The sequence below is a fragment of the Macrobrachium nipponense genome, chromosome 8 (genome assembly GCF_015104395.2).
Source record: "Macrobrachium nipponense isolate FS-2020 chromosome 8, ASM1510439v2, whole genome shotgun sequence".
Taxonomy (NCBI): domain Eukaryota; kingdom Metazoa; phylum Arthropoda; class Malacostraca; order Decapoda; family Palaemonidae; genus Macrobrachium; species Macrobrachium nipponense.
Genome location: NC_087203.1, coordinates 66,853,309 through 66,870,577, shown reverse-complemented (window position 1 = coordinate 66,870,577; position 17,269 = coordinate 66,853,309). Strand labels below are relative to the sequence as shown.

Here is a 17,269-nt window from a genome sequence, read left to right as displayed (position 1 = left end):
AATATGCACTTCTTGTGATAAAACTATTAAAAAAAACCAGGTATAAAAATTTTGTGTGGGTTTTTCTTGAGTTTTAACTAACAAAAAAGGCTGTTTTCAGTGTTTTTATAGGGATTCCAACTATTCGCGGGTTCTAACTATTCACAGGGGGTCTGGTACGCATCCCCCACGAATACGGGGGAACCACTGTAGTTTGTTTGTGCCAGGGAGTAGAAAAAAAAATAGGATCATCTGGGATGTCTGCCATAACATCTAGTGCTTGAACCAGGCATAATATTCTATATGAAATACTGAGTTCCTTTATCAGAAAAGGGGATTCTCTCTTTAAAAATGTCCTCATTCTTGGCCAGAAATGGTAGGCCACGATACAACAGTAAATGAGAGGAGTAATACCCATTGGAAGAAGATCTGTATGAATGTATTTCTTTTAACACTTGAAAGGAACCCCAATATTAAGGACATCTGGGAAACTTTCTACATTACAAAAACCATTTAGTGGTACCTTGTTTGTTGAACAGTTCTTGTGTTGAACATTCTATTTTTCGACTGAAATTTTAAAAAATAAATAAAAGAATAAAGCATTTCAATACAAAATCATACGTCACTGTGGGGACAACACGGTGCAGCCGACTTGAGAGAGAATGAGGGCGTGTTGATATTGTTGAGGAGAGAAGGAGAAGAGACAAGTAAAATATTACTGTATATATGTAAAAGCAGTAACAATACACACACAAAATAAAAGGGAATTTCACAATAAATTTAACATAATGATAAAATATAAAAACAATCACATGCAATTCAGTAAAAAAAAAAAAAAAAAAAAAAAAAAAAATCTTCAATAAGCCAGTGTTCAGTGCACTGAGTGAGACGGTATAGTTTAATGATAAACATATTCAACAACATACTTAAATAAAAGAATAATGCTTTTAACAAAAAAATTTAGCATAAATGATAACATCATACGTCACTGCGGTGGTGCACAGATAGCTTGAGATAAAGGGAGGGAGTGTTATATTGAAGAGGAATAATGAATTAATAACTTCAAGTTATCAGGCATTGTGATAACAAAATGATAAAACATGAAAACAATCAAATGCAATATGTACAGTAATAAAATTTTTTTTACTTGAGGCAGTGTTCTGTGTGCAGAGTGAGACAATAGAGAGGAGAGGGAAAGGTGGTGAGTTATTGGATGGGAGACAGGGGTATGCTTCACACTGACTTACCAGCTAGGCTGGGATGATTATTTGCCCGCTTCTTTCACTTACACTCGATTTGCCCAAATCACTTCTTTTTGTTACAGTAAAATACCTATTGAGTGACACTTGCTTTTTATGATTTTTTAGCACTGTAAAACTAACTCCACTCCATAATAAACAATGGCACCGCATTAAGGTTCTGCATGCCTTCGATTGATTGTCTCAACGACTTCCTTGTGAAAAGTTATTTAATCTCTCTTCCCTTTTCTTATTTGCATTCTTTACTTATTACTTACTTGTTTGCAAAATCCTCATGTTTATTTTAAATTCTGCTCTTTGCCAATAGTAAGTTGATGTACTGTGGTATAATTAATCTCCTTACATGTAAGATCCAAGTGTAAACACTTTCAACAACCATACATGCTGATTAATCTCTCTCTCTCTCTCTCTCTCTCTCTCTCTCTCTCTCTCTCTCTCTCTCTCTCTCTCTCTCTCTCTCTCTCTCAGACACAATCGGACACACACACTTTTGATTCCTTTAAAATGTGAATAAAATTGATTTTATTGTCAACCTTTGCCTACCATGACCATGTCCGTTTTCTCAAAGAGTTCCCATCTCTCCTTCCTCCATCCCAGCTGGCTGTACGCCATTTTCACCAGTTCGTAAATTGTACACAGAAACAAAATTAATATTATTGCCTTAATGCTAATTATCATATTGTCAAACAAGAAAAAAAAGCACAGCAGTTACAGAGTAGCCTAAAGATCCCCTCCCAACTTCTCGCTTAGCAAGAGGCCTACTGGGTCCCAATTTAAACCAATACTTCAAGCCTATAAGTTAAAATGTTAAGAAACTAAAACTTTTCACTGTGGTCTCAAGACTAGGTATTTAGTCTGATTAGAGATATGATGGTAAAAAAATGAATAGTCAAAACACCTTTTCCGGAGCAAAATCTGTGGATTTCCTAATTCTGGGACAGATGAGAATGTGATGAGGAAGATGGCCAACGTACTCGTGTACACTTGTATGAGTGGGAAGTAGGGCTGAGGAGAGCTCTTCTGTCACGAGTCCTTTATACTCTATCTCTGTGCTAACATGCACTATTCTGGCAAAGACCAACTATAAGAAAATTCTTTGTAATTGGTTGGTCTGTCTTATGGAGCCCTGGGGACCATGAGAGAGTAACTCCTTTGAGGATGAACAATTGCTTCGCTATCAAAATACAGTGTAAACAAAAATTTTAAACAAGTTTTCATTATGACTAAATTTTACTCGTGATACCGATTTTTCTTAATTTTCTGGAATTTTGAAACATGTCTTGAAGTTCAGCTCTACAGCTTTACAATGACATCAAATTCACTACAAAGGCACAAAGCAGCATAATATTTCACGGCACAATCAAAAGATAATTGTTGCTAAACATCTTCGCTCAGAAAGATTTTGACACCCCCTGTTCTTCTAAGAACCTAAAAGCAGCTACCTACATTAGCCTTAGATTGTTATTAGAAAATTACTGTGCTACCATCTAACTTTTAAGGACCTCAACAAAGAATGGCTTGTAATTACTGCAGGCAAAATGTTACAAAATAGAAAAAATAATTTCACTTACCAGTGAATGCATACAATGAATGCAAATTGCTGCAATTACGGGCAAAAGAGCGGTACCAGTGTAGAGACCTGAATTTTTCAAACCATCAGGCATTGCCAAAATACCAGTTCCTATGTTGCCCTTAATTAGATGTATTAAAGTTTCACAGTTCCTGTAAAGTAAAAGTAAATTCCAATGCATCTCATCTTTTCTCAAAATAGTAAATTTCCTTCATAATAATAAAATATAAAAAAATAGGACACTACACACTGGAAAAAGTTTAAAAAGTAAAATTTAGAGTTAAAATAAATAGATCCCTTTTCCACAAACAAAATTACATTTGATTTATAATTTTATATATTACAATCTGCCCTTAACAATAAGAAAAATGAAAATAAAAACATATATTTCACTATCCTGCACACCTGTAATTACATTAAGAAATCTATTACATACCAGCTTTTTCATCACAAAATCATCTTCATGGTCCTATCACATACTTTCAGTTTTTATATGCCTAATCAATTATAGAGAGCTCTTCTCATAAAACATGGTATTTTCATAATAAAATTAAGGTTCATATATATGTATGTACTTACCAAGTAATTACATAGCTAATGTTTTTAACTTGCATGGCAGCTTAAACTTTAACATACACAGTAGTATTTCTATTGTTTTCATGTAGGTGACAAACCTTGCCCACTACCAGGGGAGAATAGGTACAACACAGCTGAAGAACTTAATTTATTTGTGCCCTATGTCCAAGAGAGGGGAGGAAGGAGGGCTATGATTCTATAATTATATACATGAAAATACCACTTTCATATGAGCAACTTATAGCTGAATCCCATATTGACAGACGGTGGGATGCATGGACATATTCAACTCTAAAAAAATCCAGTAAAGTAAAGAATTCTGAAATAGACAGGCAGCTGGCATTGGTTAAAATGCTTGTTGTAACCTTTCCTTTTATGAGAGCTACTGCAGGTTGATACTGACTCTGGTTGGCACTCTTCTTAGCCTGTAGTGCTATGGTGGTATAGCCATTGAGCGCCTCTACTTCAGTGGGAGCTTTGTAGCAAAGGGGTATCCCGATGGCTAGCAAAGCATAAGTAGAAGTGATGAAATGAATGGTTTATCTGATGACTAGCAAAACTTAAAAAAAGTGCCCTTGACCTGGGCGCAGTACCATAAAAGGAGACAACCAGACAATGCTGTCACCTACACAATGCTACAAACCACTACTCATCCAATAAAAAAACTGGTGAGTACTCCAGGTACACAGTAACCCCAGGGTCCCCAAGACTTGACAACCTATATCAAGGTGAAGAGATGGGGAATAGGAGACTAACTCCTATGCTTCGTCCCCCAATACCATACCAGCCACAGACAACAGACCCAGAATACTGCAGTTCTCAAAAACTGACTCCACTTCTCATAAGTAATGTGTCATAAACAATGATTTACTCTACCAAAATTGATATTTTTATAATAAAATTATGTTTTATTCATACTTATCAAGCAATTATTCAGCTGTAGGATTCCTATGCATGTCAGACTAACTTTCAAATTTCTCGGTGGTGCCGTCATCGTTAGTGTAGGTAACTAGTTACCGCTCACTTCCGGTAACCAGGTATGACGTCATCACACCTCTTCAAAAGGATTTTGGCTGCCAGCTCCACCTGTGGGGAGGAGGGAGGGATCGAATCAAATAATTGCTTGGTAAGTAGGAATAAAACAATTTTATTAAAAAAATATAATTTTTATTCAGCCTTACCAAGCAATTATTTGGTTGATTCCAAATTAAAGGTGGAGGGTAGTGGAGATAACACATTCTGAGATAAATAAATCATCAGGAGGGTTACAGAGTGAAAGCATAGACCATTAAGCTTGTCATAACTTACCTTGTAAGTGAGCTGCTGCAGGAGAGTACCACCTCTGGTTGGCGCTCTGCTCACTTAGTAGAGAGAGTAGTAGCTAGACCGTGTGTCTCCTCTACAAGTGGAGAATTCCTTGAAGTCGTGGGCAAACCGCGACTTTGGCATGGAAACATCAAAATACAAATGCCCTTGCCCTGGGCAAGAACCAAGTACACAAACAAAACAATATATAGTCACCTACATCAAAAAAACATTAAAACGATAACCAATACCCTCAGTGCCCAGTCAACTGGAGGGTACTCCAGGTACTAAGTACCTCCAGACTTTCCAAAGACTCAACAACCTTGATACAAGGCAAAAATTTAGAGGGACAGACAACTCCCTCTATGTTGCTTTTCCTAACACCATGCCAGCAACAGATAAAGGACCAAGAGTACTACAGTTCTCGAAAACTGTCTCTATCTCTTTCAAATAGAGAGTCTCGAACACTGACTTAGACCTCCAGAATGTAGATTGTAGAATCGCCAATGACGACAGGTTATTGCGGAATGCTCGACAGCTCTCACTTCAACAGCATGAGAGACTCATCCTTAACCTCGGAGTGTGCCTCGGTGATTAACGACCTGAGAAAGAAGGACATGGCATTCTTTGACATGGGATGAGAAGGATTCTTCACCGAACAACATAAACGTTGTGAAGGGCCTCTCAATTTCTGTTCTTTGCAGATAACAACTTAGCACCCTCACTGGACATAGAAGTCTCTCTTCTTCTTCTAGTCCGAGAATATCTGTAATATTCTTAATGACGAACGAGCGAGGCCAAGGATCCGATGAAAACTTGTTCTTTGCCAAAAAGTTGAGGGCCCAGGAACAAACTGTATTCCCTTCCACGAAACCTACTCTCGTCTCCAGCGTGAATTTCACTGACACGTTTCACTGAAGCCAGAGCGATAAGTAAGAGAGTCTTCTTTGTTAAGGTCTTCAGGGAAGACAAATGAATTGGTTCAAAAGGAGGTCCGGAAATGAATTTCAGGACTACATCGAGGTTCCAAGCCACTGAATCCCTTGGAGCTTTCAATGTCTCAAAAGACAGTATGAGGTCTGTCAGATCAGATCGCTATTTATTGGATGTCTACCAATGCAGGTACTCCATCACTATTCGCTGACAGCTCAAGTCCCCTATGCTTGAACACCGAACTGAGCATAGCCCGATATCCTTTAACCCTTAGACTGCGTCAATATGCATTTGGAATTAACCCCCTGGGTGCGTAAAACTCCATAAAAAAATGAAAATGCTCCAATTGACTTAATATACCTCTTGCTTTAAGAACAGGACTTATCTTTTCCATATCTGCCATTATTTTTTTCTTAAAATGTGATTAAAAACCTGAAAAATACTGGTTTTTTTTAAAGAAAAAAATGGTAAAAAAAGAAAAAAAAATATGGAGTGCATTACACATAATTCTTGACCCAGCATTTTGTTTGGGGAGCTAAAATTGAAGAAAAGGCATGTAGATTGAATTTGCAACAATTTCTTGATAAATAACTCCATACAAAAATATTTTTTCTTTGGTAAAATAGGTACTTTTTACATATCGCTTTTTTGAGATTTTGTAGTGTTGAAAGAAAGAATGGAAAACAACTTGCAATATAACTTTTATTTTATACAATTCAACTTTTATTATATGAAAATAACAGACAAAACCTTTTATCTATGATATAAAGACAGGAATGAAATTAAAAAGTATTTAGTGCTTTGTATATGAAAAAAAATCTCTTCTCAAATGAAATGGGTATTTTCATTTAGAAAACTTTTAAAATAAAACTTTAGCTAACCACTATTTTTTTATTTCTTTTTTATTCACAGGTCTTTTTGTACTGGCAAAATGCACAAAGGTTGTTTGTTAGGACAGGTTTCACAGTGATATGTCGTTTGTTTTCTTTTGCACTGCCCTTTTTTTTCAAGTAGCAGTCAGTACTTCTTACACTGCAAACAATATAATCAGGCTTGTGATTTCTGTTTACAAATTGAGTAATGAAATGCCTGCCTGTGAGTCTGTTTGATAATGGTGATTCCAGTCTCCTCTTACCAATCAGTGGCCTTTTTGAATAACCTTCCAACAATCCATTTGCAAAACCATGTAAACTGGTCCAATTTAAGAGTTACTGTTTGATCAGTGGTAACTAACCATTGATCAAACGGTAACTCTTATTCATACTTTTCCAGGCTGAAAACTAAGCTAACCTACACAACAAGCATAGGCTACATAGTTGTGCGAGTGATACAAAAACCAATAACACAATCATTATCTTAGATAAAAATGTAAAACTAGAGCAGAAAACCAAAAGTAATCTAACCTACACAACTGTGCATGTGAAGCAAAAGCAAGACAGGAAATGCAAGAAAAAATAATCATGACTGGTGTTCTAAGTTTAGCTTGCATTGCTGTCAGTACTAACTTTTCAACTCTTTCCAAATAAACTAGCTAAATCAATCAGTATTCAGTACTCATTTATCATTTCCCAAACAACATCCACTAAGCCTAGCCCTCTAAAACACATTTTTCCCTTTCTCAAACAATGTCCACGAATCCTAGCCTACCTAAAACACTTTGGCAACTAGTATGTCTCGACTAGGCAAATCCTCCTCCTCTCTCTCTCTCTCTACTTCTTCCTCTGTTTCTCTATTTATATATATATATAATTTACATATACATATAGTATATGAGGAAAAGTATATGTCTTTATATAGCCTAACATAAAAACATATACATAGTTTACTGATTCATACATTTGTGTACATTTATGATCGATTAAAAGGCTCAAAATTTAAATGACCAGTTAAAGGGCCAAACAATAACATTTAGATTCTGGCCATTATATCTGCTACAGTCTACTACAGTCTATTACATAAGCTTGTGGTAACTTATCAAAATATTACTTTCAACCAGCATTGTTTCATAACAAAAAATGCATTAATACGTACAACATACATTTATAATGAATAAATAAACAAAATACAAGTGATCTCTTGCCCAGCTGGGCGTAAACATTGAGGCCTTTTGTTATTGTTATGTTTTGGGACGCCACCAATAGATAGTGCTAGATATTGCCATCAGGTTTTCTATTATTGTAAATAAAAGAAAACGGACCAGTAATTTTAAGGGTAAACATTTTTCTATGGTGGTAAACAGTGTCGACGTTCGCTCTTCTATAACAAGTGTCTGTCGTCGCTCAGAGGCGACAGTCGTACTCTAAGGGTTAATCGTGGAAGGGGATAACTTCTTCAACAACCTCAGGAAGAGAAGGAAATCAGCAATCTGACTTACAGTGGTCTCAGAAGCACTTTAGCTTGTTTACACCACCTTCTGAAGACATTCCACTTTGACTGGCACAGGTTGTTAGAAGAAGTGCGTCTGCATCTTGCAGTTGGTTCTGCAACTCTCCATGAAAAGCCTTTCGCTCTGACAAGACCCCTTACAGTCTGAATCCTGTCAGCTGCAGCGCGGAAAACCCTTGTGGTTGTCTGAGAAGCGACTTCTTTTGAGGAATTACCCTCGGAAAATCCAAAATGGGGCTGCCAATGTCAGGCAAACATATGGATGGCGCTTTACCTTGTTGATGACCTCCCTGATCATCCAGAAGCTCCAAACCTTCCATAGGTCCAGGCAAACTTTCATGTCTAACATCCACTCTGATGACAGAACTTGCCTCCCTCTGCTGAGTTCATCCGCCAGAACGTTCATCTTTCCCTGAACAAAACAAGGAATCAGACGGATCCGATGTCCTTCCGCCCAGAGCAGAAGTTCTCGTGCCTTCGAGAACAATGTGAATGAGTGAGTCCCCCCCTACTTCCGAATGTAAGACAGCTGTGGAGTTGTCGGCATGAACAGCCAAGACCCAACCTTCTGCTAGATGAACGAATTCCTGAAGGCCCAGGAACACAGCCAGGAGTTTTCTGATATTGATGTGAAGGGCTTTCTGAGACTGTCCAAACTCCTGACACCTTGCAATCCATAAGAAGAGCTCCCCAACCTGCACCCGACGCGTCTGAATAGAACTGTAGGCAGGGGTTCACTAAGAGGAGAGACACACCTTCCTGAAGCCTTTCTCTTGAATTCCACTGTACGAGGTCACTCTTTTATTTCCTTTGTAATTGAGAACACTGTGGAATCTGGTTGAGACTTTCTGCACCAGTTTATCCCCATCAGACATAGCCACTGTGCCTGGGGGTTTAGAACCCTGGTAACACTTGAGGTGCTGTTGATAGGCTGAAGCACAGAGCCCTAAACTGAAAGACCTTGTCTTGAAAGACGAAACGGAGATACTTCCTCGAATCCTGATGTATTATTGGAACATGGAAGTAGGCGTCCTGCATGTCCGATGGATACCATCCAGTCCCCCTGATGAAGAGCAGCTAGCACTGAACTCTGAGTCTCCATTTTGAATTTCGTTTTCACAATGTAACAATTCAGTGCACTTACATCCAACATGGGCCTCCAGCCCCCTGATGCTTTGGAGACCACAAATAGCCTGTTGTAAAAACCCATCGATGAGTCGTTGACTTCCTCGATTGCACTCTTGGGAATCAAGGATCTTACTTCTTCCTCGAGTGCCGAAAACTTCTCTGAGCCTACGGAGTAAGCCGTCAATATGATGGGGACCTTGGACAGGGGAGGTCTTTCCAAGAAAGGAATGGCATAACCCAGGCGGAGGACTTTGATGACCCAGGCTTCTGCACCTCTGATCTGCCATTCCTCCCATAACTGGTGCAGCCTGGTACCTATGGGTGTGCAAAGGACAGGATCATCTTTTGCTTTCGGTCTTAACTGCTGACCTGGACGAGGACTTGGTGGGTGGTGAAGGTTAGAGCAAGGTCTAGCAAAGGGGTGCGACTTTCCCCCGCGAAAAGGCTGCTTCTGCAATGGCGACTTGGAAGGAGTCACAACAACTGCTGCGGGTTTGGGGTGTTTAGTGGATTGCGCTAGCAAATCCGATGTCATTTCTTCTCGAGTGCCTACAGAATATCCTGGACCGTGTCTTGTGTAAACAGGTGCGACTTGCCCAGGGGAGAGGACAGCAGGGCTGGCTTCTGAATAGTCGTAACTCCTTTGATGGTGAAGGAGCACCACAGCTCACGCTTCTTGAACATTCGCATGGCGAACAAGGAAGCTACTTCGTCCACTCCATCCCTAATGGCCTTGTCAGAGCAGGATAGCACACCAAGTCAGTCCTCCCACAGATCCTCGGAAAGCGAAGGGCAGTCCTCTAGTTTCCTCGCCAAAGCTCTGATCGACCAATCCATAAAACTGAAAATCTCCAAGACTTTAAAAAGGTTGCGAACCAGTGGTCGATCTCAGAAGAAAATCTTTTTTGCCGCCGAAAACGCTGCTCTTCTATTCGCGTCAACCAAGGCCGAGAAGTCTCCCTGGGAGGAGACAGACACACCCAAGGAAGGAGCTTCCCTGGTGATGTAGAAATGGTATCTCTTGTTGACGAGCAAAAAAGGAGGGAAGGTGAACGACGCTCCACAATGATCTCTCTTGGTCGCTAGCCACTTATCCACAAAAAGTAAGGCCTTCCTAGCTGCCGAGGAGAGGACTAGCTTAGGCAGGAGTTCTTCTGGTTGCTTCTACTTCTTCATCATGATGATTGACGGTGGAGACGAAGGAGCGCCAGGAGAAAAGCGGTATGGAAAGTAATCCAAGAGGAACCTCATTAAGGAAACGTAAGCTGTCGGAGATTGAGTCAAAACCTGTCCTGACTCTCTCTTCTACTTGTTCCTGCTTACGCCGAGTCGTGAGTCGAACCATCTCCTTCGTATGCCTGAGCCGCATGACTACAAGACAGGCGCAGACTGGAATTCATATCCTTAGATTTCTTGGCAGGGAGAGGGGAGACGTCTGCAGTGGAAGATCTCTTAAGAGGACGAGAGGACCAGGAACTACGCCAGCGATGTGAATGCGGAGACGACGACACACTGGAGTCCAAAAAATTCGCACCGAAAGAGACACCTTTCCAACGGCGCTCTGTCAATACCTGATTCGACACTTCAGGTTCGACAGAGGGAGCAACTGCCCGTGGGCAAACCCCGCCAGTCTCCCTTGGACCTCCAGTGTGTCTTCACCCCCGCGGCCGGGAAGCGGGACAGTGACCTTTGTCTAGGAGAACTGGAGGGACTGACAGTGGCCCCCCCTCAGAAAGCACTTCACTCGCAATTGCACTGGGCACTTTCACTTGTTCACTTTTCTCCATGAACGATTTCATGGACCTAACTCCATCACGGTATTAGCCAAATACTTGAATTTTCTCTCGAACCTTGATTCGAGGCTGGCAATGGTGTTGGAAAAGGCAACATGGGAAGCTGGTACAGGAGTTGGAAGTGAAGGGTAAGAGGACTAAGAATGGGAGAAAGATTACCACAAATTGGAGAAGAAGCAGGAGTAGAGATCTCCACCAACACAGGGGGAGATGGAAGAGCTACACTAGTCTTACTATCTGCCCTAATGGCTGCTTTCCTCTTCCTATCTTACAAAACCTTCTTATGATGTGAACTGAAAAGTTTCCATTAATCATCCTCCCAATCCTGACATACAGAACATCTAAGTTCTTTAGATCACTCTTGACCCCTACATTTCGTACACTTAGAGTGAGGATTGTAAATTTCTTAGACTAGCCTAGTTTTGCAGCCCTCTGCGCAAAACCACGCCCCCAATGAACTTGAATCAGACATATTCAAGCAAAAACAAGGTAGCAAAGTTGCCAAAATGAGCAAATAAGCTAAGCTAATTCTGAAATAAGCACACCAAAAAACTTGTACGTCACCAATATCCAGGAAAAGTAAAAAACCCTCAAAAAGACGACAAAGAAAGTCCACAGAGCTACCGATTTTACTCGGGAGCCGGCTAAAATCCAATTCCGAAAGTGGGCGGTAACTAGTTACCTATCTTAACGATGGCGGCACCATCGAGAAATTTGAAAATTAATCTGCCGTGCATAGGAATCCTACAGCTAAATAATTGCTTGGTAAGACTGAATAAAAGGTTGATTTAAGAATTGTAGATATGGACAGGTTATGTTTAAAAGACAATGAGGTGGCGACAGCTCTAATTTCGTGGGCTTTAACTTTAAAAGCAGGTAAAGGATCCTCCCGAATTCTCAAGTGTGACTCAGAGATAACAGCTCTCAGAAAGAATGACATTGCATTCTTGGAAAGCAGTTGGGAACGATTTTTAATGGAACACCAGAGGTTACTGTAGGGACCTCTGATCCTCTTGGTCCTATTCCGGCAACACCTCAACGCCCTTACAGAACAAAGTTCTTTCTTCCTCTGGACTAAGAATGAATGGGGCCAGGGCTTGGAAGGAGCCTCATTCTTAGCCAGAAAACCCAAGGTAAAAGGGCAGATTGCATCTTCTTAAAGAATCTGACTCTCTTATTTATGGCCTGCCGCTAGCTGACTCTTTTGGCTGTAGCCAAAGCCACAAGAAAGAGATTTTTGTCAAGTCTCTAAAAGACATCCAGATTCCAGGCTACTGAGTCAGTCTTACTTTGCTGTGTCAAAGGACTTGAGTTGCTGATGTCCTGATTAGATCTCAGATCCATGTCTGTGTCTAAATACAGAACCTAGCATGGCCCTGTATCCCTTGATGGTAGATGATGATAAATCTCTGGAAGTCTTCAAGAAAAGCAAAAAATCCACAATCTGTGTCACAGAGGTTTGAGTAGAAGAGATGTTATGTCTTCTACAGCAGCTGTGAAATACTGCCCACTTAGCATGGTAGACCCTATAAGAAGACAGACTTCTACACTTTGCAATAGCCTCTACAGCTGGTCTTGAAAAACTTTTTGCTTTGACAAGTCTGAATCCTGTCAGAGTGAGAGCAGACAGGCCTCAGTGGAATGGTATGAAGTATGGCTGTTTTAGAAGACTTTGTCTCTGTGGCAGGAGTCTTGGGGAGTCCACTAGAAGTTTCAGGCATCCTGGAATTACTCCTTTCGAGGCCAGTACAGAGCCATTAGGATCACTGAAGTACTGTGATGAGTTAAAAACTTGTTTATAACTTCCCTGACTATACTGAATGGCAGGAAGGCACACAGGTTTAAGTTTGACCAATCCTGGAGCATGGAATCCAATGCCCATGCCAGAGGGTCTGGGGCTGGAGAGCAAAACAATGGGAGGTGATAGTTCCTTGACATTGCAAACAGAATTATCGATGGCTTTCCCAACAGCTTCCACAGGTCAGTGCACACCTGTGTATCTAAGAGTCCAATCTGTGGGCAGGACCTGTCTGAATGTATAGCCTTCAATTCCCTCATGCTGATGTGAAGTCCTCTCTCTTCTGGTGACCAAATCCTGAAAATTTCCATGTCCTCCAGAAGAGCCCCCCAAACCGAGATCTGAAGCATCTGAGTACAAGGCTAGGCTGGGTCTCAGAGAAAGGAGTGACTTCCCTTCTTTCTGAAAGACACCACTACAAGTCCTCCTTGAATTCTGGGGTTACTGGAAACACGAATGAGTCCGGGTGTTTCTTCCTGTTCCAACTGGCCTTAAGAAGGAAATGCAGTGCCCTCATCATGTGGTCTTCCTTGACTGCGAATTTCTCAATGGAAGCGAGGGTTCCTAAGACACTCGTCCACCTGTTGGCCAAACAGGACTGGAAAGAGGAAACTGCAGACCATCTGAAGGCATGATTGGACTCTTTTAGAGGACAAAAAAAGCCTGAAAACTCTGAGTCTATCGTCATCCCCAAATAGAGAATTATTCGTCGGAGTCAGTTGAAATTTTGAAAAGTTGTTAAGTAAACCCAGCTCCTGGGCCAGGAGCACTGAGCTCATGATGGAGAGGGAAGAAGCCAATCGTTTAGGTACAGGGAGACTTTGATGCCCATGAGGTGGAGCCACTTTGCGAGAGGGGCGAGAACTTGAGTGAAACTTGAGGAACTGTAGAGAGGCCAAAGCATAGAGTCCAAAACTGAAAGCCTATGCCCTGAGAAACGAACCTGAGCTACTTCCTGGAGTCTGGATGTACGAGGACACAGAAGTACGTGTCCTGCTTATCAATGGTCACCATCCAATCACCCTGGTGAATTGATGAGAGGACTGATTGGTTTGTTTCCATCTTGAAGGTTGTTTTCTGAATGGAAAAATTTATGTTGCTGACGTTAAGGACAGGTCTCCAACCCCTTGATGACTTGGGTCTCACTGGTGCACAGAGGACAGTATCTTCACTTACTCGAGGTAGGTTTTGTGGGGGACCTTTTTAACTGGTCAGACCAAGCACACATTTGAGTGAGGTCTGGGTTGGAATTTTGCCTTTTTCCCTTACTGCTACAAAAAGGCTGCTGCTGGAAGGGAGAGACCATCTTAGCACCAAACAAATCTGGTTCCTTGGGACATTTGGCTGGCTGAGCCAGATCTTCAGTCAACTTCTTTTGAAGATCTGAGCCTATCTCGTATACTACTGTGAAAACAGAAGCACAGATTTCTGGGTGGTACTAACACCTTTGGTAGTGAAAGAACATCAAAATTCCCCCTCTTCAGTACTACCACCATCAAAAACAATTAAGTCAATTTGAGGAAGCCGTTCCTGATGGCTTTGTTTGCACAGGAAAGGACACCCACCCAGTCTGCAGACAAGTCCTCTGCGAGATCACCACTGTCTTTAATTTTCTTTGCCAGTGTGCCAATGGTCCAGTCTAAAAAACTCAGCACTTCAAAAACCTTAAAAATGTTATTGTTATAATACAATTAAGTTTGTTCATACTTACCTGGCAGATATATATATAGCTGTATTTTCTGACGTCCGACAGAATTTAAAAACTCGCGGCACACGTAGTGGGCGGCCAGGTGGTAGTACCCATTCCCGCCGCTGGGAGGCGGATATCAGGAACCATTCCCATTTTCTATTCATATTTTATTCATGACCCTTGTCTCCTGAGGGGAGGAGGGTGGGCACTCTAATTATATATATCTGCCAGGTAAGTATGAACAAACTTAATTGTATTATAACAATAACATTTTGTTCATGAAACTTACCTGTCAGATATATATATAGCTGAATCCCACCTTCGGATGGTGGGCAGAGACAGAATAGGATTTTTAGGAAACTTAAATTAAGTAAAAGATTTACTTCTTGGTTCCTTACCTGTTAGCAAAGTAGACTCTGTGATTACTGTCATTTAAGCCTGCTTCTGCTTTTATCAGAGTTGCCAGCCAGGTGTAGACCTGTAGTGCTGGTGCACTCTGGATGCTCTGTCAACGGGGACGTGACCTCAATGTGACAAGACCATCGAACCATACATAAGAGGGCTATGAAGCAACTGACCACCACCTGACCAACTAACCAAAAAACCCCTGACAGTTAAACTAAAGAATGGGAGATTTCCACAGAAGATCTCACCATCAACCAAAAACACAATAAAAAAACTAACCTAAACTAAGCTAAGGGATAGGGAGGGAGCTACCTTCAGCCCCCAAAACTGTGTCTGCCAAAATGTAAGGCCCCAAAGAACTACAGTTCTCGTAAATCGTTCTCATATCCCGGAAGTAATGTGAGGCGAATACGGAATTGCTCCTCCAAAAGGTGCTATCAAGGATATCTTTGATAGACATATTCCTTTGGAAGGCAAGAGAAGTAGCTACGGCTCTGACTTCGTGAGCTTTCACTTTAAAGAGGCTCAAATCAGTCTTCTGGCAAGATGAATGAGCCTCTTTAATGACGTCCCTCAAGAAGAAAGCCACAGCATTCTTCGACAACGGCAAATCTGGTCTCTTCACCGAGCACCAGAGATTACCTGAGGGACCTCTTATCTCTTTAGTTCTATTAACATAGAACTTGAGAGCCCTGACAGGGCACAGGGCTCTCTCTGGTTCTTGACCCACGAGACCCGACATACCTTTGATTTCAAAGCTCCTCGGCCAAGGATTAGGCGGGTTCTCGTTTTTTGCCAAGAAAGACGGGCTCAACGAGCAGACAGCGTTGTCCCCCTTGAAGCCCACTAGGCTTACTGAAACGCTTGGATTTCACTAACTCTCTTCGCCGTCGCCAGAGAAGCTAGGAAAAGCGCTTTCCTCGTCAAGTCCCGTAGAGAAGCTTCGTGGAGAGGCTCAAAGGGACTTAACATCAGATGTTTCAGAACCACATCGAGATTCCACGAGGGTGGTCTTGCCTGTGGAATCTTGGAGGTTTCGAACGACCTTAAGAGATCGTGTAGATCCTTATTGTCGGAGAGGTCCAGTCCTCTGTGGCGAAAAACGGCAGACAACATACTCCTATAACCTTTAATTGTAGGAACTACCAATTTCTGCACATTTCTTAAATAGAGCAAGAAATCTGCTATCTGGTTCACAGAGGTCGTGGAAGAGGAAATTCCTTCCTTTTTGCACCATGCCCTGAAGGAGGCCCACTTAGACTGGTAGACAGCTCTTGAAGAGGCTCTTCTAGCATTAGCGATTGCTCTCGCAGCTGCCTTTGAAAAGCCTCTCGCTCTGGCCAACTTTTCGATAGTCTGAACGCAGTCAGAGCCAGAGCGGAGAGGTTTTGGTGATACCTTTTGAAGTGAGGCTGTCTGAGTAGATCTCTCCTCCAGGGCAACGTTCTTGGGAAGTCCACAAGGAAAGTCATGACCTCTGTGAACCACTCTCTTGCTGGCCACATCGGTGCAATCAGAGTCAACCTTGTCCCTTCTGAAGCTGCGAACTTCCTCATGACCTCCCCCATGATCTTGAATGGGGGAAAGGCGTAAAGATCTAGGTCTGTCCAGCTCCAGAGCAACGCGTCCACCGCAATTGCCCCTGGATCCAGAACCGGGGAGCAATACAGAGGAAGCCTCTTCGTCCTCGACGTAGCGAACAGGTCGACTAGAGGACGTACGTCCCCACAATCTCCATAATTGCTGACAGACTTCCCGGTGCAAGGTCCACTCTGTTGGCAGAATTTGATTTCGACGACTGAGAAGGTCCGCCCTGACATTCTGTACCCCTGCCACAAATCTCGTCGGGATCTTGATGTGCCTTGCGTCTGCCCATAGCAGAACTTCCCTCGCAAGGAGAAAAAGGGATCTGGAGTGAGTTCCTCCCTGATTCTTTAGATATGCAAGGGCTGTGGTACTGTCTGAGTTGACTTGAATGACCTTGCCTGACAGTTTGTCTTCGAAGAACTGCAGCGACAGGAAGATCGCTGCCAGTTCCTTTACATTGATGTGCCAGGCTACCTGTTCCCCTCTCCAGGAGCCTGACACTTCCTCCCCCCCTAGTGTTGCTCCCCAACCGGAAATGGAAGCGTCTGAGAACAACACTAGGTCGGGGCTCAGAAGATTTAGGGAGAAGCCCTCTCGCAACTTCTGAGGGTCGAGCCACCATCTTAAGTGGTCTTTCACTTTGTTTGAGATCCTTAGGATCGCATTCAGGTCCTCCTTCGACTTCCATTCTTCCGCAAGGAAAAATTGAAGAGGCCTGAGGTGCAGTCTTCCCAGCGAGACAAACTTTTCCAGCGAGGAAATGGTGCCCCAGCAGACTCATCTCCACTCCCTCGCCGAACAAGCGTTCTCTCCCTAGGAAGGCTGCGACTTTCTCTAAACCCAGCCGCTGACGTTCCTGGG

At 42.1% G+C, this 17,269-nt stretch overlaps 1 protein-coding gene across 2 annotated transcripts in view; it reads right to left on the bottom strand.

Annotated features, from left to right (window-relative positions):
* LOC135222816 (proton-coupled amino acid transporter-like protein CG1139) overlaps positions 1-17,269 on the bottom strand; it is a 177,762-nt gene that overhangs the window by 75,717 nt on the left and 84,776 nt on the right. For both annotated transcript variants that reach the window (XM_064261122.1, XM_064261123.1), the window contains one exon: positions 2,810-2,960. In XM_064261122.1, coding sequence (XP_064117192.1) covers positions 2,810-2,960 — 151 coding nt within the window. The remainder of the gene's footprint in view (positions 1-2,809; positions 2,961-17,269) is intronic.